The sequence below is a fragment of the Triturus cristatus genome, chromosome 7, assembly GCF_964204655.1.
Source record: "Triturus cristatus chromosome 7, aTriCri1.1, whole genome shotgun sequence".
Taxonomy (NCBI): domain Eukaryota; kingdom Metazoa; phylum Chordata; class Amphibia; order Caudata; family Salamandridae; genus Triturus; species Triturus cristatus.
The window spans coordinates 116,159,193-116,185,275 of record NC_140590.1 but is presented as its reverse complement, the minus strand read 5'-3'; the positions used below and the strand labels follow the sequence as shown (position 1 = coordinate 116,185,275).

Here is a 26,083-nt window from a genome sequence, read left to right as displayed (position 1 = left end):
TATTCAGGTAGGTATCCAACTTAAAGTTCCAGTCTTTGAGACCAGTGGTCATCAAGGAACAAGGGCTAGTTGAGTACCACAACTTCACCACCAGCGGCACAGGGGTGGCCGGATGCAAAGGTCAAAATCTGAGTTTGGCCTAATGCATTTCATTTGAAACGAGGGTGCTCGAAACCATACTACTTGCCGGTATGTAAATCCGTTGCAGGGGCCAATCTATGGGGGTTAGGTCAAGTACAGGGGTAGGGGAGTTGAACAAGGCACCACCACCAGCAGCACATGGGCTACCAGGTGCAGGGTGCAATTTCGGCATCGGGCTTCCAATGCTTTTCAGTGGAGACTGCTTACAAAAGAACAGCCTGCAGGCGTCGATCCGGAGGTTGCAGGAGGGAGACCAACGGCAGCAGAGGTAGGCAGTGATGTAGGGATTCGTAGGGGCTCCGTTTATTTAGCTCACGAAGGCCTAGGGGCTTTGGTGCAGGGGTGCCTTTCGACTTTTGAGTATTCTTACTGAAATCAGTTGTGGTCCGGGGAAGGCTCTGGATTCAGGCATGGTCTCGGAGTCCAGTAGGGGTCTGTCAACACTGGACTTAAGTTCCAAATCGCTAGGGAACCTGTTCCGTGTCTGAAGTCCACCTGGACATGGTCCCGGGGCGTCTGGTGCAGTGGGCAGGACTTGTGGATCCTTAGGGCACCGGAGTCCTTTGTGCTGGTTTCTTCAGGACAGAACCGCTCTCCTCTGGAGTTCTGGTCTTTTTCAAAGTTCAGGCAGTCTTCCTCCACTTTTTGGAAGTCGCTGTCTGCAGGACAGGCATCTTCTCACAGGGTCTTGGAAGCTAGAGACAGGTCAGTAGGGCTGGAGCCAAGTCAGTAGACTTCAGGCTTCGCTGCACGGCTGCTTCTTCTTAGGTTGCAGGTAACTAGTTTCAAGGTTTGATGGAGCCTCCTGAGTACAAGATTTAGGGGACGTTTTAAGGGAGTAACGGGTAGCCTACCTGGGGTGACTACACCTTTTATTATGCTATCCCCTGGTGGGAGGGGGAATAGTCTTAGCCCTGATCGGAGAAGTACCCTCATCTTCAAGCTGGAGAGGGCTGAAAAGTGTGCTTAACTTCGCCTCCTCCACCTGAGGGGTGAATTTGGCAAAGGTGGGCACACCTCCCAGGCAATCTAAGTTTCCTGACGGTTTACTCACCCAAAGTGGGGCTGTAAACCAGGGGCTGCCATCTGCAGCAGAGGCTGGGGGTTGCATTACAAAAGCGGCTCATCCTGAGTGGGGGGGGGGGGGGGATAGGGGGGGGTAGAGTTGACATCTGGTGGGGGAGGGGTTGACATCCCCAGGATGTGCATTGTTTCTAGTCCCAGAGAGCAGAGGCTCTCCACCCAGGGGTCCAGAAACTGGTCTGTGTGTGGTAGACTGCCTGAAGCCAGTAGTTGACCACACCATGGTTGGTTGGTTTTCAGGGGGCACCTCTGAGGTGCCCTCTGAGTTGCACTCTGAGTACATTGGCTATTAAATCTGAGTGAGTACATGGGGTAATCTCATACTGGCATCAGCCTGGATTTATTATAAGGAGTTGTTCGATACCAACCACATTTGTGTTCAGTGAAGCCATCATGGTGCTGTGGAACTCGAGTTCTTAAGATTCCAACCCATGTTCTCTATGGCTTCCATGGCGCTTACAATATTAGGGAATGGACCTCAATAGTGAAGGAACATATATGCTCCTGCAGATATGTCCTCCTCTGATAAAGTGCACCCTGCCTTAGGGCTGGAAAGGCCTGCTAGAGGGGTGACTTACCTATATCTTAGGCCGTGCTAGTTGGCATGGCACACATGCAGTGTGCCAGATAGATTTTGTCATTTTGTCTGCACCAGGCTGTGGTAAATAAAAATACCGGACTGAATTTCATACGGAATCTTAAAATAAAGTAAATAGCTCAAAATAACAAGAGGCAGAATCCGTGGTATAAGAGGTTTTCTAAATGGGCTTTATTCCATTCAAAATGGCCGACTCGAGTCGCGGCCTTCAGGTTCCGTCACCACGAGGGTTCAGGAAGTGAAGTACAATAATTTATTAACAGACATGTATTTTTATAATAAGTACATTACAATGAAACGAATGTAGAAGGCGTAACATTTGATAAGAAAAGTGACAAAACAGTGACATAATCGAAACCAGGCGTAATAAGGAATAAAAGAAACATGATTGGTTAGAATTATCAGACATAGGTGGATCTATAAGATAATACTTGGCATAGATGCGCGCGCGGCAGCATGACGTGTAATTGACGTGCAACTAGGGGGTGAAGGGGACTTGACATTTAGCTCTACATGTGGAGACGAGAAGTCTGGGGGTCAAGTCAACCTAATCCCAAATCATATCTAACATCCTATGTTTAAAGAACTATGTTATCCACAAGGAAGAGACTCTCGGACAGAATCTATTCTATACTGACTGTGTACGTGTACAAGCGTCTAAGTGTCTATATGAGATGCGAGGGATAGAAAACTTTCCATGGCAACAGGGCTATGAATCACTTGCAGGAGGACGGAAAGGCTGAGTCCTTTGCTTGTGAGCTAAAGGAAATGTTTACCTAAATCGTGGGACAGGAATGCATCGGCTGGAGAGCAAAATAGATAATTCGAAGGTGAAATACAACTTCTTGGCAGACAGGCGAAAACTGGCCGAGGCAGGCACCGTTAGCTGCACAGGGAGTAGGACAAAGTTCATGGATACAGATGCGAGCTCAAGCTGAAGCTGTCAGAGACAGAGAGCAGGGAAAGGCTTGAGGACAGAATCGGGCCTACTTGCCTGAACTGTAAAAATGAAGTAACTTAGCCATATAAAGTCGGTGGCCTTTCATACTTAGGAATCGAATATCCAACCCTGTGATGGCGGATCTGACAGAGAACATGTCGACGGTAGACACACATATGTTTGCGTCTTAGAAACTGGAACTGGAGGGAACATACATGTACTTGTAACATGCATATAGAACCGTTGGGGTCCAAGATAGGGGACATAACTGATCAGGAAAATCCACATTTCCACATTCCCTCCTTGTCCCCTTCTTGCCCTTCACGAGACATCAATCTTCATCATTCCATTGATTTGCTCATGGAGCATCATTTCTTCTTCCTTCCGGCATTCTGAACGGGACCTGTGATGTGGAATGCATGATGTGGCACACAGACCACAAATCGCTGGTCCACCTTGCAGGCATAAACAACAACTGAAGAGCATAAGAAGGCCAATACCTAGGAAGGATAAAACTCTCCATCCCCAGGCTGATATCACACTCCAAAACCACCCGGACCACGTCCAAGTGCCTGGATTTTCGTGTATCTGGCTTACAATCTTATGAAGGCGTGTTATAGCTTTATATACAGATGGCGAATTTTCTGGTATGAATATGCAGCAGCTGGATCCGATGACCCTGCAAGCTCCGCCCCTATCGGCCAGGATGACGTCAAGGACAAGACGATTCTGGAGAACAACAATTCTCATCACTGATTGTTCCTCTGTCAGATTGCCTAGGGCGGCTATAGTCTCGTTTACTACAGCTTCAAGAGTCTTGGTGAGTCTGCGTATCAGCTTACTATTTGATATTGTACCTATATAGGGAAAGATACCTTTATTGAAATCTACATACTTGTCCCATGCTGTCTCAGTATAATCGACAACTGGGAGATCTCTCCGCTCTCTTTTGTGTACTAAATGAACATGTCGATAATAATCAGGAGGAGCTAGGAAAACAGGTGGCAAAAGGAATGCTATGTAACAGGTACCATCCCAATCTAGAGGCAGACGCATATATGCCGTCTGACCACATATGAAGTAAGAATGGCGAGAAGCTCTAAATGAAGATTTACCTTGATCACTATATTCTACTGTAGTAACGCATTGGCTATGGCCCATGTGTATGGAACCAACTTTTCTTACACATAATTCACCCTTTACTGGGAATACTGACATAGTGGGCAGAATTAGTTCAACTTCGGATTTGACATTCAGAATCATAAGATTAGGCGTAAAATTACCTAATTTATACACTTCATTTTCTAAATCAGTTCCTGTTCTACTGGGGTGACCCTCCTTATTAGGGTGGCAGACTTTGAATAAAACTAGATTCAGATTTCCCCATATCCAATGTTGTTGATAAACTGCTGTGTCTGGGTCTATGGAATTTAATAAACTAAACCATGCTCCACAGGAGCCATTGTGTGTGAATGGATGTGGAAAGAAAGGCAGAACTCCTTTGTTATTCTGATAGGGAGGAAGTCGGCCACACACCCAACAATTGGTCGCATTACTAGTCTGATGGGAATGATATAACATACTAATGAAGGTGTTATTGCGCAGCGCAAGTCTATAAGATAATTCATGTGGCGGTAGGTCACTAAAAGAATGTTCTGCAGCAACATTATAAACATGTCTAGAGATAGGATGATATATGTGCAAAATCACACTCGTAATAATTACTAAAATACTCAATAAAAACAAAATTAATAATGTCCTCATACAGTAGCTACGCAGTGATTTACAATACGCCTGTCGTTTCAACATTTCTCGGGTATTTTCTCTACTCAGGTCCAAGGGATACATGTCGGAGACAATTCAACCGCTTCACCTTGGAGAGGACTTAAACAATCAAATTGCTCGACTGTTTGGGCCTAAGCTTTAATTTATAGCACTGAGAGTCATTCTGTTCAACAAAAGGAAGTTTTGAATCAGTCTGTGAGGGAGTGCAGGGCACAGTGTCTATATCTGAAGGTAGTCCATGAAATTTTTTGACGTGACTTGAATGAATCCACCCTTTGCGTCCCTCGATCTTCACGGCTGTTCTTGTGGTCAACAGGACCAACTTGGGTGCTTTCCACCTGGGCTCCAGTTGACTTTTCCTGTCGAAATTTCTCACAAAGACAAGATTACCCGGAACAACGTCATGGGGTTTCGCCTCAGTGTTGTCGGGAAAGGCTGCAGCTACCTGTGAACGAGAAGATTGTAGTGCAGACATCAAGGAAGCCAAGTAATCTGTCAGCATGTTACAGTCAATGTCAGTTATTTTGCGTGGTATAGGCGTCCCCCACATATTCGGTGGTCTACCAAAGATCACCTCATACGGGGATAGCCCTGTTCTAGAGTGTGCTACCATTCTCATGTAAAAGAGTGCAACTGGTAATGCTACTATCCAGTCGACACCTTTCTCTCTACATATTTTGGACAGTCTGATTTTCAGTGTCTGGTTATGTCTTTCTACGAGACCTGCTGCCTCGGGGTGTCGGACACAGTGGAATTTCCACTGATATCCCAACAAGAGTGAGACATGTTTCATTAATTCGGATGAGAAAGGCTGACCGTTATCTGAATATACAACACGTGGTAAACCGTACCGTGGGAAGAATTCTCGAACTAGCTGCTTGGCAGTAGTCGGGGCAGTGTAATCTGATACGGGATACGCCTCTGTCCAACGGGAGAGAGCGCAGACAACTACGAGGACATATTTGAATCCTCGACAACGTTCCATCTGAATATAATCCATCTGGAGGATTTCAAAAGGATGGTCAGGAGGCTGAAATCCACCCTGCTCTACGGGAACACTCTTTCCTGGATTAAACTGACAACATATCATACAGGTACGAACTTTTTGTTTAGCTGCTGCTCGTAAATGTTTGTTGAACCAAATGTGCTGAATGCTGTCTAGCATAGCCTTCTCTCCTAAATGTGCTGGACTGTGAACTGTAGCTATAATGGCTTGAACCATGGAATCAGGGAGAAACCATACAGATTTCTCCTTCGTCATCCATCCTTGATCTGTCTGGATCCCTCCTAGTTCAGTCCACTTCTTTATTTCTTCTGCTGTGGCATGTGTCTGTATGTCAATTACGTCAAGTGTGGGATCCTTAATTGTCATACACTGTGTTGGTGTCTGAACTATTGGCTTTGTCATGTCTAATGTGCGATTCTGAGCAGTCTGTTTAGCTGTTCTGTCAGCTAAATCATTGCCTTGAGAAATGGTATCAGTAACCTTCGTGTGTGCTTTACATTTCATAATCGATATAGCAGTGGGTAGATGTATTGCGTCTAACAAAGCATGAATGAGGGGCCCGTGCTGAATGTGGGCACCATGGGACGTTAGATAACCTCTCTCTCGCCACAGCACGCCGAAGTCGTGTACAACTCCGAATGCATAACGTGAGTCAGTGTATACATTAACTTTCTTATTTGTGGCTTGAATACAGGCTTGCGTTAGAGCAATAAGTTCTGCTGCTTGGGCTGACAGAGTATCTATACAATGTGTCTCAATAACTTCAGTGTCTGTTGTGACTGCATACGCGGCCACTAAATCTCCTGTACTTGCTCTCATGCATGATCCGTCTACATACAACGTCAGGTCTGGATCTAACAATGGAACGTCTGTCAAGTCTTGTCTAGGTTTCGTCTTTATTTCAATGATTTCAACACAATCATGAGCTAGTGGGTCTGTTCCAATTACAGGTAATAGTGTAGCAGGATTCAATGTATTACACCGTCGGATCTCTATGTGTGGTTGAAACAATGTCAGTTCATAACCGGTAAGTCTTGCTATGGTCAAGTGTTGTGTTTGTGTTCGGTTCACAAGAACCTCTACTGCATGTGGTACTTGAACTATCAATGGGTGTCCTAATACTATGGCATCGCTTTGTCTGATTGCTAAAGCTGTCGCTGCCACTGATTTCAGGCATGCAGGCAAAGCCTGAGCTACGGGATCTAATGTACTGGAAAAATAAGCACATGGCTTGCGTGATCCTGCTTGATCCTGAGTGAGTACTGACAAGGCAGTACCTTCGCGTTCTGTAACAAAGAGTGTAAAAGGTTTGCTATAACATGGTGTTGCTAAAACAGGTGCTTGACATAAAGCTTCCTTTAGGCTTTCAAAAGCTTGTGTATGTTCCTGAGTCCAAGGGAGAACAGTCGATGTGGCTGCCTCCTGTGTGGTTAACTGAATGAGTGGTTTTGCTAGAAATGCGTACTGAGGGATCCACTGCCTACAATATGAAGTGAGGCCTATGAAAGCCCGCACCTCCTTTTGTGTCTGGGGTATTGACATGTTAGCAATTAACTGGATGCGATCTGGTGTAAGCTGCCTTCCCTCCTTGGACAGCGAGTGACCAAGATAAATAACTCGCTGAACACAGAATTGCAGCTTAGAAGGGGACACCTTGTGCCCCTTGTCGGCTAGGAAATGTAAAACTGTCAGAGAAGCTTTTTCACATTCTGGCTCGCTTCTCGCGGTGATCAGCAGATCATCGACATATTGAAGCAGTGCAGTATTGACTGGCATGTGGATACTGTCAAGTTCTCGTTTCAGTGCTTGGCTGTAGATGCTGGGGCTTTCTGTAAATCCTTGGGGAGCGCGTGAGAATTTAAAACTGCGCCCATTTAAACTGAATCCGAACAAGTATTGGCTTTCCGGATCTATTGGGACGCTGAAAAAGGCATTCTTGAGATCAATTACAGTAAAGAATGTTGCTTCGGAATCAATTGCTGTCAACAATGATGATATATCAGGGACCACAGGGAATTGTGGTACAATACACTTGTTTAGTTCACGCAAATCAATAACCAATCGGTATACTGGCGGAGCAGTAGGATCAGTTCGTTTAAGAATCGGAATTATCGGTGAATTACATACATTGGAGTCTGTTTCTACAACTACTCCCTGGGCAATCAGCTCATCAATGATTTTCAACAAAGCCACTACAGCATCATGCGGTAACTTGTATTGTCGCATTCGTGGTAGTACCACTCCTGCTTTCAATGTAACTCGATAGGGTGTAATGTTCATGCAGCCAACATCCGTAGGGCCTTGTGCCCATAGATGTACTGGTAAAGTCTGTAGTCGGGGATCCATGTCTCTGGACACATAGTGACCTTTAAAATCACGTAAAAACAACCTTACTCCTTCCGGAGAACAACATATTATGGCTCCTAGTGCTTTCAGAGTCTTAATTCCTAACAGATTTTCTGGGCATGATTTAGTAAGCAATAAATCTGTAGTTCGTGTCAAAGGTCCTATCGTAAGTGGTAGAGGCTGTGATACTTCATTAACAATAGGTTTTCCTGAAAAACCAAGGGAAACATTTTGAGAGCCTGAGAGGGGTGCCCCTGGAACTTCACTACGTTTTATGGTTGTTCGACTTGCCCCTGTATCGAGTAAGAATTTTCTATCTTGACCTAATAATTCACTATGTACATAAGGTCCTTCTTGATCTACAGGAATCTCGATAAGCGGTAAGTCAACTTCCCTCTCTAGGCTGGTTCATGCGTAACGCTGATACTCAGGGTATTCATACTGTGCAGTCTGATACATTTGTCGTGTTGTGGTTTGTGTGGCAGTAGCAGGCAACGGTGGTGCAGCTGGCACAAACTGTATGGGTTGCTGTGAGGCTGGCATGGACTGTTGCTGAACTGGCATGGACTGTCCATGCTGCATAGCTCCTTGTTCATTCTGATCTTGTCTAACTAATCGTGGTCTCTCCTTTGCAATACCTGTAGCTATATTACGTTTCAGGACTGGACAATCATGTACATAATGGCCTAGTTGTTTACAGTAATTGCAGGTTCCTTTTACAGGAACTGCAGAATCACCAGAATGTGTCACACCCTTTTTGTGACCATCTGCTGGTACTGTCTGAGAAACTAGCATTTTCATTTTTGTATCCTTCATGCGTCTATGCTCGTGTTCTTGTTCATCCCTAATTCTATTGTGATGATACTGTAACATTTGTAGCATTTGTGACGGAGTGTTACTTTGCCAGGTACTCTCGAATTTCAATATTCTATTCTTTACTGGAGGTAATGCATTTTCCACTAATTTTGTCACAAATAAATGTGGATATGAATCACTACTTGCTTTTATACCACTATTTATACCAAAACATTTTTCAAATCGAGCATAATAATCGCTTGTGTCTTCATCTTGCTTTTGTTTACAGGCTGTGATTGCACCCCAATCTTCCTTTTTTGTAGTTAATAAACGTGGTAGTACCTGTACTAGTAAACCTGGTAATAGTTTAACTTTATCCCCGAGCCCTGAACCTGCAGCTCGGCCCCTTTCTTCCTCTGCTAATGCTGTCCAGTCTATCTTTTGGTCTCCCACTTCCCACTCTTTTTCTTTCAGTTTTTCATATATGCCAGCAGGCAAAAGCACCTTTAATATCGTCATAATATCAGGAAAGGTGTACTCTCCCATCAGTAACATGTCTTTAATTTCTCGGTGGAAACCCGCTGGGTCTTTGTCATGACTAGGTACTACTTTTTTCATTTCTAATAATTCCATTTTTGATATGGGTGTGTAAACAAATACACGGTGAAACTCATTGTCTTCGCCTTTTATTGGGTGCACTTCTCGTAGGGGATTTTGTCTATCCATATAGTACGGCGCTCTTTCTCTGTGGGGCAGCGAGAGAGAATCCGGACTTACAAAAAGGACATACTGCTTACGTGACACTAATATCTCTTTAATTAGCTTGTTACTAGAACCTCTCCATCTGTTCGTGAGTAGTTCCGTTAATATATCAGGTAAAGGACCAGGGTCAGCATGTTGGCTCTTATATAATATGAGGAGTTGCTGAATCATATATATTCCAGCTAAACGTTGTTCATCTGTACTGAGGTTAAAAAACGTGTGTGCTACGGTCTCATCACCGTATTTTTCAGGACTGTCAATCCAGTGAACGGCTGATCTGGCTAATTCTTGCTCATCCATGGAATCGAGGAGGTGGTAACCTCTTCGTTCTCGTAGTATTTTATCTGCGGCTTGAAACGAATGTTCAGGAGATTTCAGATTTATTACAGGCGTCGGATACGTTCTGCTATTATTTGGACATACAGAGTGTATGGGATCAGAAAAACATCTAGTATTTTCACAAGATCTTCCTCTGCCTACATAGGCTATGGTCTCTGACTGTCTTGCAGAGTTCCCTGATTCGGACACTTCATCTTGCTCAAACTCGTCTGTTCCCAATCTTTCTTCATGAATACGCTCTATTTCTTTACGGATTTTTCGGCACATGGCTATTATACAATTTTGCTTATCGTGTCTCCCTTCTGATATATTCTGACTCCATCTTGTAAGAATAAGCATTGCATTCGGGTCTACCCCCGGACGATCTTGATTTCTGATTACACAGTTTATGAGGAAACGTAACAGTTCCCCCTGTATCTCTACTTTCTGGAATTCCATAGCTCTGTTAATACATCCTGGATCTCGTCCTGTTTGAACAAAATGATATATGTTATCTAGATGCGTAGTCATCCCTGGTAACCTTGCTAAATACTCTGCGGCTCGCCTGATACGTAATGATGCCAGGACCATTTCGTCCTCTTTACCAACCACTGGGTCATATCTACAATTTACAAGGAGTTCCTTAAGCGTACGTTCACTTACGAATTTAGGTGTACGTGAATGCGCTGACTCTTGAAAAACAAGTTTATTTATTCTGGGTGGTGTAAAGGTACTGCTAGCACCTCCCGTGGCCCCATCTGGGGCGTCGGGTGTGAATGGATTCGTTGAACGTGACACAGCAACTACGGGTGTCGATACCCCTATAGGATCGACTGCGGAGACAGATGCGGAAACAGGTGTGCTTGCCGAAGCTTGTATCGGGACTTGCTGTTGCACGGGGACAGATACCTGATCCTGACGTTGAACCCCTCCGCCAGACGGTCTATGTGGTGTGGCGTTAGCATACTCGGGAGCTGCATCGTCTAGATATGAGGAAAGAAAAACATCTTCTGCGGTTCTGGGATGCCCCTTTGGATGTACCTTAATTGGAAATAATGGGGTTGGCAAGTCTTTTGGCATCTCTGTAACAGCCTTAGGTAGTCCTTCGGCTAGAAGGGGATACATACCATTCATAAGAGCATTTCTTTGTCTATTCACTTGTTCTGATCTCACTCGGATACCTTCCTCAATTAATAGGTTTTCTTGAACTTTATTTGAACTTTCTTTACTCCTCTCTTCTTGTCTACGTGCTTTTTCTGTTCGTCTATGAGATTCTTTACGCCATAACTCAACAGCGTCTTTCTGTGACTGTCTGACCTTTCTTTTCCATAACTCTTCCTCCACTTTCATGATGCACTCTGCATCCCAGGTTCCCGCTATGGGCCACCTTTGACTTTCCGGTAATCCTTTGGTATAATCTACCCATAGATCAAGAAACAATATGGCATCTAAGCCATGTTTATGGTACATAAAATGTCCTGGAGTGTCTCTAGGAGGAATAGGAACTGCTTCTTCAAGCACCCCTTTTCTGGTAGTAATCTGTCTTAACTTCGAGAAGAGCGGCATATTGACAACTGATCTGATACTTACTCTTGAATTTTCTTAATACGAAAAACACCATAAATGAATAGTGAACAATGAACAGTCATTCATACCACAATATGCAAGACATTTCTGAATACTTTAAACATTAAACATTAAACATTATAACAATGATCGACAATGATGACAGTCTGCCTAACTAATCACCACGCTGAATTCTTGACAATAACTGAATACTTCGGAATACTTGATATACTGCTAAACAGTACATATACACTGCTAAACAGTGCAGACCGGATTTGTGTACCCAAATCCGTCTTGACCGGCACAACCTATGTGCGCGTCAACACGCCTCCCCGGCGATGGTACTCACCGAGTAGCTCCTTGAAACGGAAGGCCTCAGAGAATGGACAGGACTCGATAACTGCGGACATCGGACCCTCTGGACGTCGGGATTTCGGAAAACCTGGTGGGCCTCTGTATACCTCGGATCTTGCTCTCTCAGCTAGGCTCTGGTCGGGATACTTCGCACTTCTCACCGCCTCGTCTGGGTTGATCGCAGCCTCAGTCGCCCCCGCTTGACCGGAGGGAGCTTACAGGAAATCCTGCTGGTACGCGTTTATGGTCCGTCCAGCTGTGGCAGGAGACCGGGCCTGCAACGCACCGCCGGCGCGTGAGATGAGAAAGTGTCCCTGTTCGGGCGCCATTATGTGGTAAATAAAAATACCGGACTGAATTTCATACGGAATCTTAAAATAAAGTAAATAGCTCAAAATAACAAGAGGCAGAATCCGTGGTATAAGAGGTTTTCTAAATGGGCTTTATTCCATTCAAAATGGCCGACTCGAGTCGCGGCCTTCAGGTTCCGTCACCACGAGGGTTCAGGAAGTGAAGTACAATAATTTATTAACAGACATGTATTTTTATAATAAGTACATTACAATGAAACGAATGTAGAAGGCGTAACATTTGATAAGAAAAGTGACAAAACAGTGACATAATCGAAACCAGGCGTAATAAGGAATAAAAGAAACATGATTGGTTAGAATTATCAGACATAGGTGGATCTATAAGATAATACTTGGCATAGATGCGCGCGCGGCAGCATGACGTGTAATTGACGTGCAACTAGGGGGTGAAGGGGACTTGACATTTAGCTCTACATGTGGAGACGAGAAGTCTGGGGGTCAAGTCAACCTAATCCCAAATCATATCTAACATCCTATGTTTAAAGAACTATGTTATCCACAAGGAAGAGACTCTCGGACAGAATCTATTCTATACTGACTGTGTACGTGTACAAGCGTCTAAGTGTCTATATGAGATGCGAGGGATAGAAAACTTTCCATGGCAACAGGGCTATGAATCACTTGCAGGAGGACGGAAAGGCTGAGTCCTTTGCTTGTGAGCTAAAGGAAATGTTTACCTAAATCACTGGACAGGAATGCATCGGCTGGAGAGCAAAATAGATAATTCGAAGGTGAAATACAACTTCTTGGCAGACAGGCGAAAACTGGCCGAGGCAGGCACCGTTAGCTGCACAGGGAGTAGGACAAAGTTCATGGATACAGATGCGAGCTCAAGCTGAAGCTGTCAGAGACAGAGAGCAGGGAAAGGCTTGAGGACAGAATCGGGCCTACTTGCCTGAACTGTAAAAATGAAGTAACTTAGCCATATAAAGTCGGTGGCCTTTCATACTTAGGAATCGAATATCCAACCCTGTGATGGCGGATCTGACAGAGAACATGTCGACGGTAGACACACATATGTTTGCGTCTTAGAAACTGGAACTGGAGGGAACATACATGTACTTGTAACATGCATATAGAACCGTTGGGGTCCAAGATAGGGGACATAACTGATCAGGAAAATCCACATTTCCACAAGGCGATGCATGCTGCAGTGGCAGTCTTCGTGGCCTAGGTGAGGGGTCCCTATGTGATCTCTTCAGTCCCCATGCCCTTGGTACCCAGATAACATTTACTAGGGTCCTACAGGAGGCCTGAAGGGCCACTCATGGAATAGCTTTTAGGGAACAAGCACTGGCACAGGGGACCTGGTTGGCAGGAACTCTGTGCACGTAAATCAAAACCACATCAATGTCCAGGCAAAAAGTGGGAGCTAACCATTTGAAAAGAGGCATTTTCTCACAATTCTAATATTGAAAGCATCCAAATCGTGGTTAAATCCACAGCAGTAGTGCCGAAGAGCGGGAGCGCCAAGCAGCTTTTCAGCGACTGCCATCTCTGTGGCTGAAAACACGAACTCCAGGGCGGTGCTGGAACAGGAATGGTGGAGCTTTTAGGCAGCAGTGTCATCCCTCGCCTCAAATGAGTGGAGTGCCAGCAAATGGAATCTAGTATGGCTGATTGGTGGCTTAATTAAAGTAGTGCTTGAATGCGCTAGCAGAAAATAGAGCAGGCAAGTGGAGCAAAAAAGATATTCCATTGCCTTTTGGAAATAAAACACAGTTTTGAAACATTTTAACCTTGCAATTAAAATTTCGATTTCTGAATTTTTTTTCATGAAAGAAAATATTCCATAATTTGTGTATTGTTTTGAGGTGCAAATCATAGAAATTGCTGAGGTGAGGTTTCCTGGTTTTAAGTAGTGATTCAGTGAGGGTCCACAGAAGTAAATAGTTTTAAGAACCACTAGTTAATGTAATTAAATGGTTTCTCCTGTTGCACCACAGTTGCACATTTACAAGCACAGTAAAACATATAATAAATGTTTATCCTTTCCTGTTCCCTGCCAGTGTATGCGATTCGCGAGGCAGCCACCAGCAACCTGAAAAAACTGGTAGAGAAGTTTGGCAAGGACTGGGCTCAAGCCACAATCATCCCCAAAGTCCTGGCTATGTCAAACGATCCCAATTATCTGCACCGGATGACCACACTCTTCTGCATCAATGTAAGCCTGTCATGACATGCAAAATCTTTTTTTCAGCTCAACAGCTATGAGAATGATGTAACCGCTCTGTTTCGTGAATGTTTGTTCACCGATCTTGGGCTCTAAGAAATACTGGAGGTGTTTTTTTAAAAAAAAAAATTGGCTTAATATTCTCAGCCTAGATTAGAACTGTTTGGTCCTTTTGCGGCAATTCCTCAAACCATAAAAATGTAGTTCAGTTACTTCAATATTTCTTCGAAGCATGATTCTATTCCATGGTCTGGGAATTGTACACTGAAAGGCCTGTGAAGGGGTATGATTGTTATACAAAATGGATAGATAAAAATTTGGCACCAGCTTTCTTCAAAGTATAAATAGTGTAAACCGTGTAATATAATAATACTAATAATAATAATGATCATTTCTGAGTTTCGAAAGAGGCCATGGCTTGATTATTTTTTTCTCCCCTAATAACAATCAGAATAGTCTTCCTAAATATGGCATTACGTAAATATATTCTTAGATAATCTTTATTTAATTATCTCCTACAGAAAGTATGGTAAATCTTGTGTTTAAATAGCGTTGCATGTGGCTGAAAAAGCCTATTTTGCTAGCCTGTAAAGCAAGAAAGGAGACCTGGATAATTACTTTCCATTCTTTTGTTGTTTATAAAACATTCATCTCCCGGAGGGAATTAATTGGCAGAACCACCGGAAATGATCAAATAAAGATTAACTGAAAGTGCAGAAGATTCTCAATTTTGGCTCAGGCCTTTTCACAACCATGGCCTATCGGGCCGGGGAAACTTATGCCCTCTATCAAATCCACCACATAATGATGTGAACCTGAGTAGGCAGAATGACGAAAAAGTGGGGAACCGTAAACGCCACTAGCTTGCCTCACTGTCGACAAGACCATCTGCACGTGTTGAGGGATGGGATAACCTAGTTCATTAAAGTATGCAAAAAGGAACACCTCAACAGTGCATCAATGAAGCCCAAAACTGAACCTAAGTAGTTTTTTTTTAAAAAATGCTCTCTGTGCCTGTCAGCAACACAGTAAAGTCTTGAAGTTCTGTGTCTCTAAATGTATGAGTCGGTTGCAAGCAACCCAGCACTGTTCACTTTACCCATAACGACATCTTGTTAATCATTACCTGCCACTTTCAAGCTCTTGGCAGAAGAGAAAGCTTCAAGCCTAACCCAGACAATGAAACCACTTTTTTCTCAACGGAACAGTGCACATAGCATATATGAAGAATCCTTTAGCTACCCTTACAACTCGTGCCACAAACATAATTAGTGCTTCTTTTTTCATCAGAAGAGTTCCTGATGGGATAATGTGCACATCACCAATCTCCAGAAGATTGGTATTGCATCAGATTCCTGCTAATAACTACCTAGTTTTTAACCTTCCATGGCTGAGTAAGATGGTGGAAACAAAGAAAGCCGGGCCACTGCTACAAAAAGGCAAAGCTAGAAAATATCTTAGACCACCTTTCGTGGGGTTTAATCCTCTATGAAGTAGAGAATTTGCACCCACTACCATCAGAAAACTTACTCCTCACTATTAACTAAGGCGACCAGGCTGCATAGACTGTCAGCGTAACAGCAGCCTACAATACAGTTGCCTACATTATTCTGCAGAAGACACTGAAGGAATGGGATGGGACGTCTAGGTCAACTTTAGATTTGAATTGTGTTATTTTTTAATTTTTTTTACACTATGCAATCAAAGCTAGCAAGAAGATTCTCTGTATTACTTTCTAGAAGACTGTAATGTAATGATTCAGATGATTCCTCGCTTTTTCTTGTGACCTTCAACATCCTCGCCATCTTGATTGGCATGTGGTGATTTTCAGAATATATGCTGATGACCCCTTGAATCTCCTCCATCAGGGGGGCTGAGGGGCAGCCTGGAGAAACATGTTAACATTACAGAATGCCTTCGATCGCACCCAACATTTGATTGGCTTACTCTGTTTCAATGGAGTGAATATTGAAGTCTTAATAGTGTAGGGAGGACACCCTCAGGCCAACGCCTTGGACCTGAACGTTAAAGTACTTCTACACTCTCAAAGCAAATAGAACAAGCATTGGCAAAGCCTTTAGTTTAGTTTGCTAATGTAATGTACAGTATTTGCAGGCATTAGCATATTAAAACCATGAATATTAACTTTAGCCACACCAACATGAATGCAATGCAATTATTTAACCTCTCCTATAAATACCGATATACAAGTGTGCATGGATAGCCCACTCTTAAAGTAAGACAACAGACATAAACACTTTCTTTACTACATACATTTCTCAGCCACAACTACTGTAAAGCTAATTGTGTGGCATAGTGGGTGATGAGAAAAATAGAAGTGTAGCGAGGGAGACATGTATATGAGAGAGAAAGAATGAGCTAGGACAAAATCCCATGAAACAAAGATTTAAAAATAAGGAAGCAAAACAAAAGGATGGAAAATTTAAATTAAGAGAAGTAGAAAAAGTAAGACTAAAAATCCATATAGTGTTGCGTTTGTGGAAAAAAAAAGTACACTCCCGAAGTAGGAGCACACCATTGACCTAGACAGGATCAAAAAAGAAGAGGGAACTCCATTTCCACCTCTTCTACTTAAAACAACAGGCATTACTGAATGCATGGCTGATCTCTAAAATGTTAAGCCTCATAATGAATAGAGGGGGTAAAATGCCAAGATTAACTTAAGTCTGCCCTTTATTTTTTCATTGCAATCTGTCACAGTAGATCACACAAAGTAACACGAGCGGTGAGAATCTGGGGGTGGAAGACAGCAATTATTTGTGCTCTTTGAATTTCTCGTTTGCATGGGATAATCACTAATAAACCTATTGTATTCTGATTGCATTTACTTCACGCTTCATATCCCTGATATGGCTATGAAACAGGCAGGCAGTTAGATGGGGGCTGTGCCAAGTGCTCACCTAGACGTCAGTTCATCAATAGAAATAGAATTGTGCTATTGGATTAATACTTTAGGAGTGTGTAATGACAAACTTTAGATCTCCCCTGGACCAAGGAATGTACCGTCCATTTCCCAGGGAGAGAATATCAGTTCCAAACTTATGGAATATAACATATACACAGCACTTCCTAAGGTGGGCAAACTTTCAACACTCCCCCCAAAGGCAAGGCAAGAAAACAATAATTTGCGCATCACTTGTCAGGAGTAAGTAGCACAACTTCCTATAACACGATTACCTGCTAGAAGGGAGTTCACCCATCCTTCTACAACATAATACTGGGCCAAGAAGAGTCCACACCTCCTGCTACAATGAAAAGACGAATTGGTATATCTGGGATGTATTTATTTGTAAATAGCACCACACAGTAAGCCAAATGCACCTAACCTAGCAGACTCTTAACATATCAATAGTATGATTGAAACACAATCAAGGCAAATATATATGTAGAAATATATATGTATGGATATAAGAATCAGAAATAAGAAGAAAAGGAGAGAATCAGTAAAGAATCAAGAGACAGTTAGTAGCAGAGACACCTCACCTAATGCTCCATCATTTCACCCCGCTTTGCTCAAGGGGAGTCCATTGCTTGAACCGGGCGAAAGCTCAGAGGTGACACCACTTTTTCCATGACAGCACGTCTGCTCCATGGATGAACTTCCACCAGGCCAGTGTAGACTCCCCTTTTTAATACACATTCAAACAGCGAAGTTTCTAGCAAACTCCGCCCCCTAGTTCTCATGAGAGCCCGTACCAGCTTGCTTCAAGGTCACAGCAAATGGTTGATCAGGCCCTTGCTATGGCTACGAGTCAAACCATGTACATTCCTCTGATAAGAACCAGTTCTCTCTAGTCAGTAAAAACAGGAGGAAAGCAAAACATGCCCTCTTCTTCGTGCAGGCCCAAAGCAAGATGGAATCAGAAAAGCAAGGCACCTATAATTCTCATCCACAGAACTTACAAGCACCACTGTGCACACAGAAAAGTTTGAAGCAAGGTCAAGTCAGAAGACAGAATGACATTAGACCACGTCAAAGCCAATAGGTCAAAGTCATAATTCACCTAACCCAAATAACATTATACACTTAATCCCTCAGTATACAACATTGAGCACATTTGTGTACCACCACCCACAAGACTGTACCTCAACATCCCATACTTTCTATTCTTGGAAAGACTATTCCACTAAAAGGCAGAAGAAAAGCAGGCATATGCAAACCCATCCTACATTAAGGCTAAGGTAACATAACACACTTAAGTCAGTACAGAATGGTGGTGGTTGAGGGTCATCATAGGGTGTCAGACCACAAAAGTGGCTCATTCACCACAGAGTGGGAATTCTAGTCCAAATGCATTCACTATTGCAAGTGCTCTTTTTTAAAGAGAATTGTTTCATTTGGCACTAGTATTTTGTTTTATTCATTTATTAAGCTATGTTCCAACATTCAAAAACAGCTAAATAGGAGATGTATTATACACCATTTTATTTGTAATTTCAGTGGAGAAAGTTCAAAGAGCTTATTTTTCAGCTAAAAAAACAGGGATTATCGGCCTACTTATAGGGTGCAAATACATATGCTAAAATAGTGAAGTATGCATCTTTGTGGGTTTCATGCAATGTTATGAATAAAGTTATGCACATATTTTGAGAGGCATCTACTAACCGTACCCATTGAGATATTTAAGGATACTTTCTCTTGCTCCTTCTCTCTATGGATGTTGCTCAGAGGAACTTTTAGAGCAAACTTTTTAGCTTATCTATTCAATGCATCTCTGTGCCTTGCTGCATGAACTGTATAGGTTAAAAACAAGTTCCCAGCAGTGTGGGTCTGCTCATGTATACAAGTGAAAAACCTTCATGGGAGGCAGAAGGATAGATCGAAATAACTAATATTTTTAGGCGAGTTGGAATTCTGGGCTCAGCCAAGATCTGATTGACAGAGACTAACAGATGCTGGTACAAAGAAAGGCAATAGTTGAAAGGAGCGTACCCAAACCCACTATATATATATATTTTATACAGTCAGAAAAAGCTTTATTCGGTAAGATAATTTACAAACCATAAAAGCATAGACAATTTAACATGTAAACATTTGTATAGTACAAGAACACATGCGTTGGAGAGGAGATACAATTTGAAAATGACCTGTATGACCAATACAATAAAAAATGTGTGTGCAAAGTCGCAATCTTAAAGGGAAAATCGATCGGTTTGTTATCATTTTTCATTGGATAGTCATAAATGAGCCCCCAGCATTTAGAAATTTAATCATTTGTTCTGTGCAAAAACGCATAAATTAAAAAATGTCCAATAGGACCAATTCAATAAATATGTGCAAAATCGCAATCATAGGAGGGAAGATAGTCAGTTTGTTATCATTTTTCTTTACATGGTCATAAATTGTATATATTATTACTCTGAAAGACGGAAAAGAAAGCCCCCATCGGCAAAATTAAGATGCATTGGGGGATATTCCCAAATCAACGTAGGGTACCTTATGTTTTAATGATATCCGTCTTAGTCATATACATTGTATGATGATTTTTATAGTAAAATTAAGTGGTGAATAAAAGAACCATGAAAGATTTACTCGTTCGCGAAAAGAAATCTCGTGGGTTTAGTTTCAGAGTTTCAGGATAGATTATCAGAGAGTAATATACAATATATTGTTAAATTTTTAAGCTCTGTGATCCTGATGCTAATTAACATACAAAGCATTAATATTTGTACATAAATTTTCAATAGATGACATTAAAAAGACACCCTATCGTTGGTTATCAGTGTGGTCTAAATCTAGGTTATTCCGACATTTAATAAGATTCTTTAAAAAAGGGATAACGTTTAGGGTTATGCATTCATTTTCAAGACATTGGAGGGCCATATGGGCAGGGCGACATTGTCGGATGCCCCATATTTTTAAAATTGGGACTATCCATTGTTTCCTCAGATCATTATAAAATTTGCAAAACAGGATGACATGAATTGTTGATTGTTGGGATGAGTCATCACAAGGGCAGTTAGATAAATTCTTGGACCAATCGTTAACCGATGGAAAGGTGACCATCCTGTGAAAAATGTTCAACCTGAATCGAGTAAGGACGAATCTATCGTAACCCTTTACGGTGTTTTGTAGGTAGGGTTGCATACCGAGGGAGGAAGTTAGCATGAGATTTGAGAGGACGGTAGGTTTTGTCACTTCGCTCGCAAATCTCGTCCCCTCCATGTGGTGCAAATATAATTTCTTAAATTCTTTACCTGAAACACCTATGATTGAAGCTGGGTTAAAAAGTATTCAGGCTTTCCTATGTCTGTCATGAAGTCCTTTACGTATCTAATCCATTCTATGTCAAGTGAGTAATCCAGCTTCAGTGCGTCCTGCAGCACCGCCTGGTTAAATTTGTTGCTTTGTGACGTCCAGATACGATGCCACAGTGTCACTGGCTGGATTTTTATAATATCCGTTATGTAAGGGACTCCTAACTCAGCGTGGCAGACATATGTAGAAGTGGAATCTGGCACAGCTAATAAATATCTAAGAAATGCATTTTCCACTTTAATTGCTTGGCCCCATGTGCCCTTGTCATCTATTAGTACTCCCAGATATGGGTAAGTGGAAGTATTAGCCAGTTTGCTCCCATTTAGGAAAAAGTCCTTTCCTTTCTTGCTGCCTTTTCCGCAGTTCATCACATATGTTTTTGTGACATTTATCTTTAGATCTATGTCTCGCATGAAGGTATTGTAAGAATCTAGTGCGCGCTGCAGAGCCAATGGGGTCCTTGCCAGAATTACGGCGTCGTCCACATAGAGCAATGCTGGTATGCATCTGTTTGCCGAATTCATATGCACTTGGGGGACATCCTGGCTTCCTTCCAATAGTGCCATCTCAAGACCATTTGTGTATAATGTAAAGAGGAACTGGGCCAGGACGCACCCCTGTCTTACCCCTCTATTCACCTGGAATGACGAGGTACATTCACCTGTGGGGCCAAATCGGACACATGCTGTAGCATTACTGTATAGGGCTTTCAAGAAGTTAATTAGGGGTGAGTCTAGCTCCATTTCTTTCAGTATATTCCATAGTTTCTTATGTGAAACACAGTCGAAGGCCGCGGAGAGGTCTACGAATGCCAGGTGTAGTTTCCCTCTCCGCGCCTTCGTGTATTTGCCCATCAGAATGGCCAGGTTAAATCCCTGGTCTATTGTGCTTAGGCCTTCCCGAAAGCCGAATTGAAGGTCTGATAATACGTTCTTTTCTTTCGCCCAAGTTTGTAACCGCGACAGGAGTATCCTTCCTGCTACTTTACCCAATGAATCTAATAGAGAAATTGGTCTGTAACAGGAAGGATCCTGTCAATTGCCTTTTTTGTAAATGGGGACCATGATGGACTCGGTCCAACTTTTAATTAGGCCTAACGAAGAAGTTGCGTTGAGAAAGCAAGTTAGTAGTGGAGCCCATAAGTCAATATTATGCTTATAGATGTCAACGGGGACCCCGTCGGGCCTTGGGGCTTTTCGACCTTTACTTTCATTTAATGCTGATATGACTTCTTTTAAAGAGAAAGATACCTCAATTGGATAGATCACATTGTCTACAGTAGAAAAGGATATTGAACCATTCCTGGTTGGGATCGCCTCAGGATAGCCAAAGATTTTAGTCAAAATCGAGGCTGAAATACCCAGGAGTCATTTTTTTCTTCAAACTTCGCCTTCAGCCAGGAGGTGAATGTAGTTATTAAGGACGTCAATCTTCGGCTCTCTCACATTGAAAATCATAGTTTCCTTCATACTATTCAAACAGCTGACATGAGGCTTGGTAATGGCAACCTTTACTGTTAAAATACATTCCTTCCAGCAAGCTCGTAACACATTTTCAAAGATAAAAGAATCACTTTGCCAGAATGTACTTGTAACAGGAAAAGGAAGATAACGAACACCACTCAGGGATTTTTATACAATTTATTCCTGTTATAGCAGTGTATGAGAAAGGCAAAAGACAGGATAGAGTCGCCGAAATAGGGTTTGCCTGGACTGTCCAAGTTCTTCCTCCAACTCGTCTTTAAGTGCTTCTGCCGACCCAATCACACCCTTGTGGAAATAAGACTAGAAAGGAGACTTAGCCGTTGATCCTTCCTTCTCTAAAATAAATAATCCGTCACCACATCAAGTTTTGCTACATGGGCTGGCCTGAGATTACTACTGACTGAGATCCATTCTTGTACTTTGTCTTAATTGATTTAGGAATAAAAGGTGTGCAGAAAAGGTTTTTTTATCCCCCTAGAAGGCAAAGACTTTATATGTACCCGGTACTTCCCTTACCTTCCCTGTACCTGTACAAATCCATCCTGTCAAGTGAGCTTAAAAACCCACTAAATAACCCAGTGAAGTGACCCACAAGATTATACGTTGGAAACCCAGCTGTGGCACTTGACTGAAGCCTCCAACTCCCTGCAGTCTCGTCCTGCTCTCCTTTCCCCGGGGTTCACAGGCTGGCCTCCTCCCCCAATTCTCTATTCCCCGACGACTGTGGAATCACCTAACCCGGCGCTTCCTCTGGGCCCGTGATCGTCTCCCTCCTCTAGTCGCCCCATGCGTCTTCTGTCTGACTGTGTTCCATCTCTGCCTCCATGCTGCTTGTGGTCCTTACTCCTCTTCCTTCGGTCCTTGCCCACCATAGGCTTCTGCTCTCGTCCTATGACGGCCACGACCGTCGTCAAAGATGAGTTGGATCTAACAACTAGAACGCAACCTTGCATATCCCTCATGCCCCTGGGATCTCTGCCGGGACTGCTTATTGTGTTGCTTCAGTTTTCCTGATCATAATGCATCCCAACTAGGCATGTTGCGATTGGGCCATGTAGGGTCCAAACTGGGACTACTTACTGGGTTTCCGATTTCCTGATGTCCCCGCCGGGAGTGCTTATTTTGTTGCTTCCGGTTTTCCGATCATAATGCATCCCAACTAGACATGGCCATTTGGGCCATGTTGACACGAGTCCTGGACAAGAAGTCTACATTACCCTGGTGCTTTCCTGGACGATGCCGTGTCTGGAACATCAAAGGTTGAAGAGCTTGTGTGAAAGGGCCTCTCTTGCATGGTTAGCCCGCCACATTTTGCCTGTTTTTGGTCTAGTGCACAGGGTTCCTGCAAACGGTCCATGCGCCCCTCCCTCAGGAGTTTGGTATAACAAAGTGTTGTCACTCCAGGTAAAGTACCCATTGGCCCTACCTGCTACTCCCTCAAAAATGCCTCCTAAATGTTGTGTTTAGGTGGCTCCCCCAGACCTAGAAACTAGATCTGTGACGACCTAATATGATGACCCTGCAGAGAAGACTGAAGGTGACTCTCTCACACCCCAAGCTAAAACCCTCCAACCTGCGTGACTGTCTCTCCACCGTCCACCAATGGATGAGCGACTCTGACCTAAAGCTCAACGGGTCAAAAACAGAGATCCTGCTCCTCGGCCACAAATCCCCGAGTCTCCCACCTGACATCTGGCCCGCCTGTATGGGTGACCCCCCCTCCCCCAAAACAGAGGTCAAGAGTCTAGGAGTGTGGCTTGAGACAGACCTCACTTTCAGGACCCAGGCTAGGAAAACTGCCGGTATCTGCTATGGGCTTCTAAGATCATGCAGAAAGGTACTGCCCCTACTACCATTCAAATCTCGCCTCCTGCTAATCCAAGGCCTAGTGCTAGCAAGGCTAGATTATAGCAACGCCATTTACCTCGGCGCACCGGAAGCCACCTACCAGATCTTACAAAAAACCCAAAATGCTGCAGCCCGCCTGCTCACAAACACCCCATCTAGAACATCGGCCAAACCAGCGTTGAGGAAACTTCATTGGCTCCCTGTGAGGGAAAGAGTCGCATTCAAAGCCCTTTGCTTGGCCCACAAGACCCTGCACAACGCTGGCCCTCCCATTCTGAGCACATGGATCACCCCATACAAACCACCGAGAGCGCTCCGGTCTGAACAGGGAAACCTTATTGTGGTCCCCAGGGTGAAGAAAACCCGCGTTGGCGGCCGCAGATTCTCTGTGAACACAGCCAGAAAATGGAATGCACTTCCCCCAAACCTCAGAGCGGAACCAAACCTTTTAAGATTCAGGAAATCCCTCAAAACCCTCCTCTTTCCTTGATCTACTCGAAGTCTTCCTTGCCCCCCCCTTTAGGAGTACGAGGTTCAGCGCTGGGATACTCAAGGGTGACTATGCGCTCTATAAAAACCTAAAATAAATAAATAAATAAATACTGCTGCCTTTGCTCCAGCCCTACCAGCCTGTCTCCAGCTTTTCCGAACCTGTGACCTGTCTTGCAGCCACCAACCTCTGAAACCCTAGGAGTACTGTTACCTTAGAAAAAGACTCCTATGTCCCGTGGACAGCGGACCTGTCCAGAAGAAACCTACTTCAAGGACTCTGGATCCAGGCGGATCTGTGTCACCTGCCCACTCTGCACCCCACGGCCCAAGTTTGAGTGGCCCACTTAAGTCTCCCCAGTGATTCTGACCTCGTGTCCAGCGTTGGCTGACCGCCTCTGACCTCCACATCGGTGCCTGCAGTGTGTGCTGAACCGAAGCAGCAAAGCTTGGCGCCTGCAACCGATCTCACATGCAAGGAATCTGGCTCCAGGCCTCACCCCCCCCCCCCCCCCCACTCCCCTCCGCACCGGTCTCCATTGGGCAGCATTTGGTCAAACTCAGATTTTGACCTCGGCAGCCCCTGTGCCACTGGTGGTGGGGTTTGCACTTGTTTTTGTCTTGGAAAATCTTTGGAAGTCACGAGGTAGGTGACTCCTCCTTTGGATCATAGTGCGCATGGGCATCGGCTCCATCCTCAGATTGTTTTATTCCGCCATCGGGCTCGGATGTGTTTCTCGCGCCCCAGTTTGGAACCGTTAACTGTTTTCTCTTTCGACTCGCAATCCTTCCCTTTTCAACGGTATTGTCTCGATTGCGTTTTTCCCAATCCACGCGACTCAACTTCGAATTCTTCGACCCTGGTCGTTGACGAAGGCCTTCGGGCCTCCCTGGGCCTCATCTTCTGGCTCATGGAAAGGACTCCATTCATGAAGTGTCCTCGATGTGGGTCGAAGTTTCCCCACACTGACCTGCATGAGGTGGGCAACCTCTGCCTCTCACAGGAGCACGAGGCCAGAGACTGTCCAGCTTGCGCCTCCTTCCGCTCCAAGAAGATGATCCTGGACCGACTAGCTAGAAGAACAATGGCTCGCTTGTCCTCTTCGATCCCCGACGATAGCTTAAAGAAGGCGTTGATGTGCCAGAGCAGGGACGGGTCGAAGAAGGCCTTGTCAGTGCCTCCGAAGCAGATGTCTCCGACGTCAAAGACATCACTCCAGCTCAGAGGGCCGCGAGTACAGACCCCAACCCCCCCTAAGTCGTCCTCTTCCTCATCCATCCTGACTCGCTGCTTCGACATCTAAGCACTCTGCGCCGAAGACTAGCACCGGCTCCTTGACACCACACTCGGAGCCGAGCAAAAAACTGCCACCAAAGGGCCCGACTCCAATGCTTCGGATCCAAAAAAGACCTCGGAACTGAAGAAACAGCAGGCTCCATCGGGCACTGCAAAACTGCACGGTTCCAAGCCCAGAACCGCTACGGAGTCTGCGCCGAAAAAGCCTATGGCACCAAAACAGTCTGCTCCGATGGATCTGCTTCCCACAGAAGAATGGTTTCACCCAGATCCTACCCAAAAAACTCTTGTGAAGGATCGTAAGACTGGTCACTTAATGCTTAGCATCAAGAAAAGACCCCTAGATACGTCTGCACCGGCTCCAAGACCCAAAAAGAGACTTCGCTACCTCTCCATTAAGGATTCTTCCTCCTCCTCCTCCTCCTCCTCCTCCTCCTCCTCTTCCTC

At 44.0% G+C, this 26,083-nt stretch overlaps 1 protein-coding gene across 2 annotated transcripts in view; it reads left to right on the top strand.

Annotated features, from left to right (window-relative positions):
- Positions 1 to 26,083, top strand: part of LOC146808975 (uncharacterized) — a 172,456-nt gene that overhangs the window by 73,535 nt on the left and 72,838 nt on the right. For both annotated transcript variants that reach the window (XM_085615772.1, XM_085615773.1), the window contains exon 12: positions 14,075 to 14,229. In XM_085615772.1, coding sequence (XP_085471898.1) covers positions 14,075 to 14,229 — 155 coding nt within the window. The remainder of the gene's footprint in view (positions 1 to 14,074; positions 14,230 to 26,083) is intronic.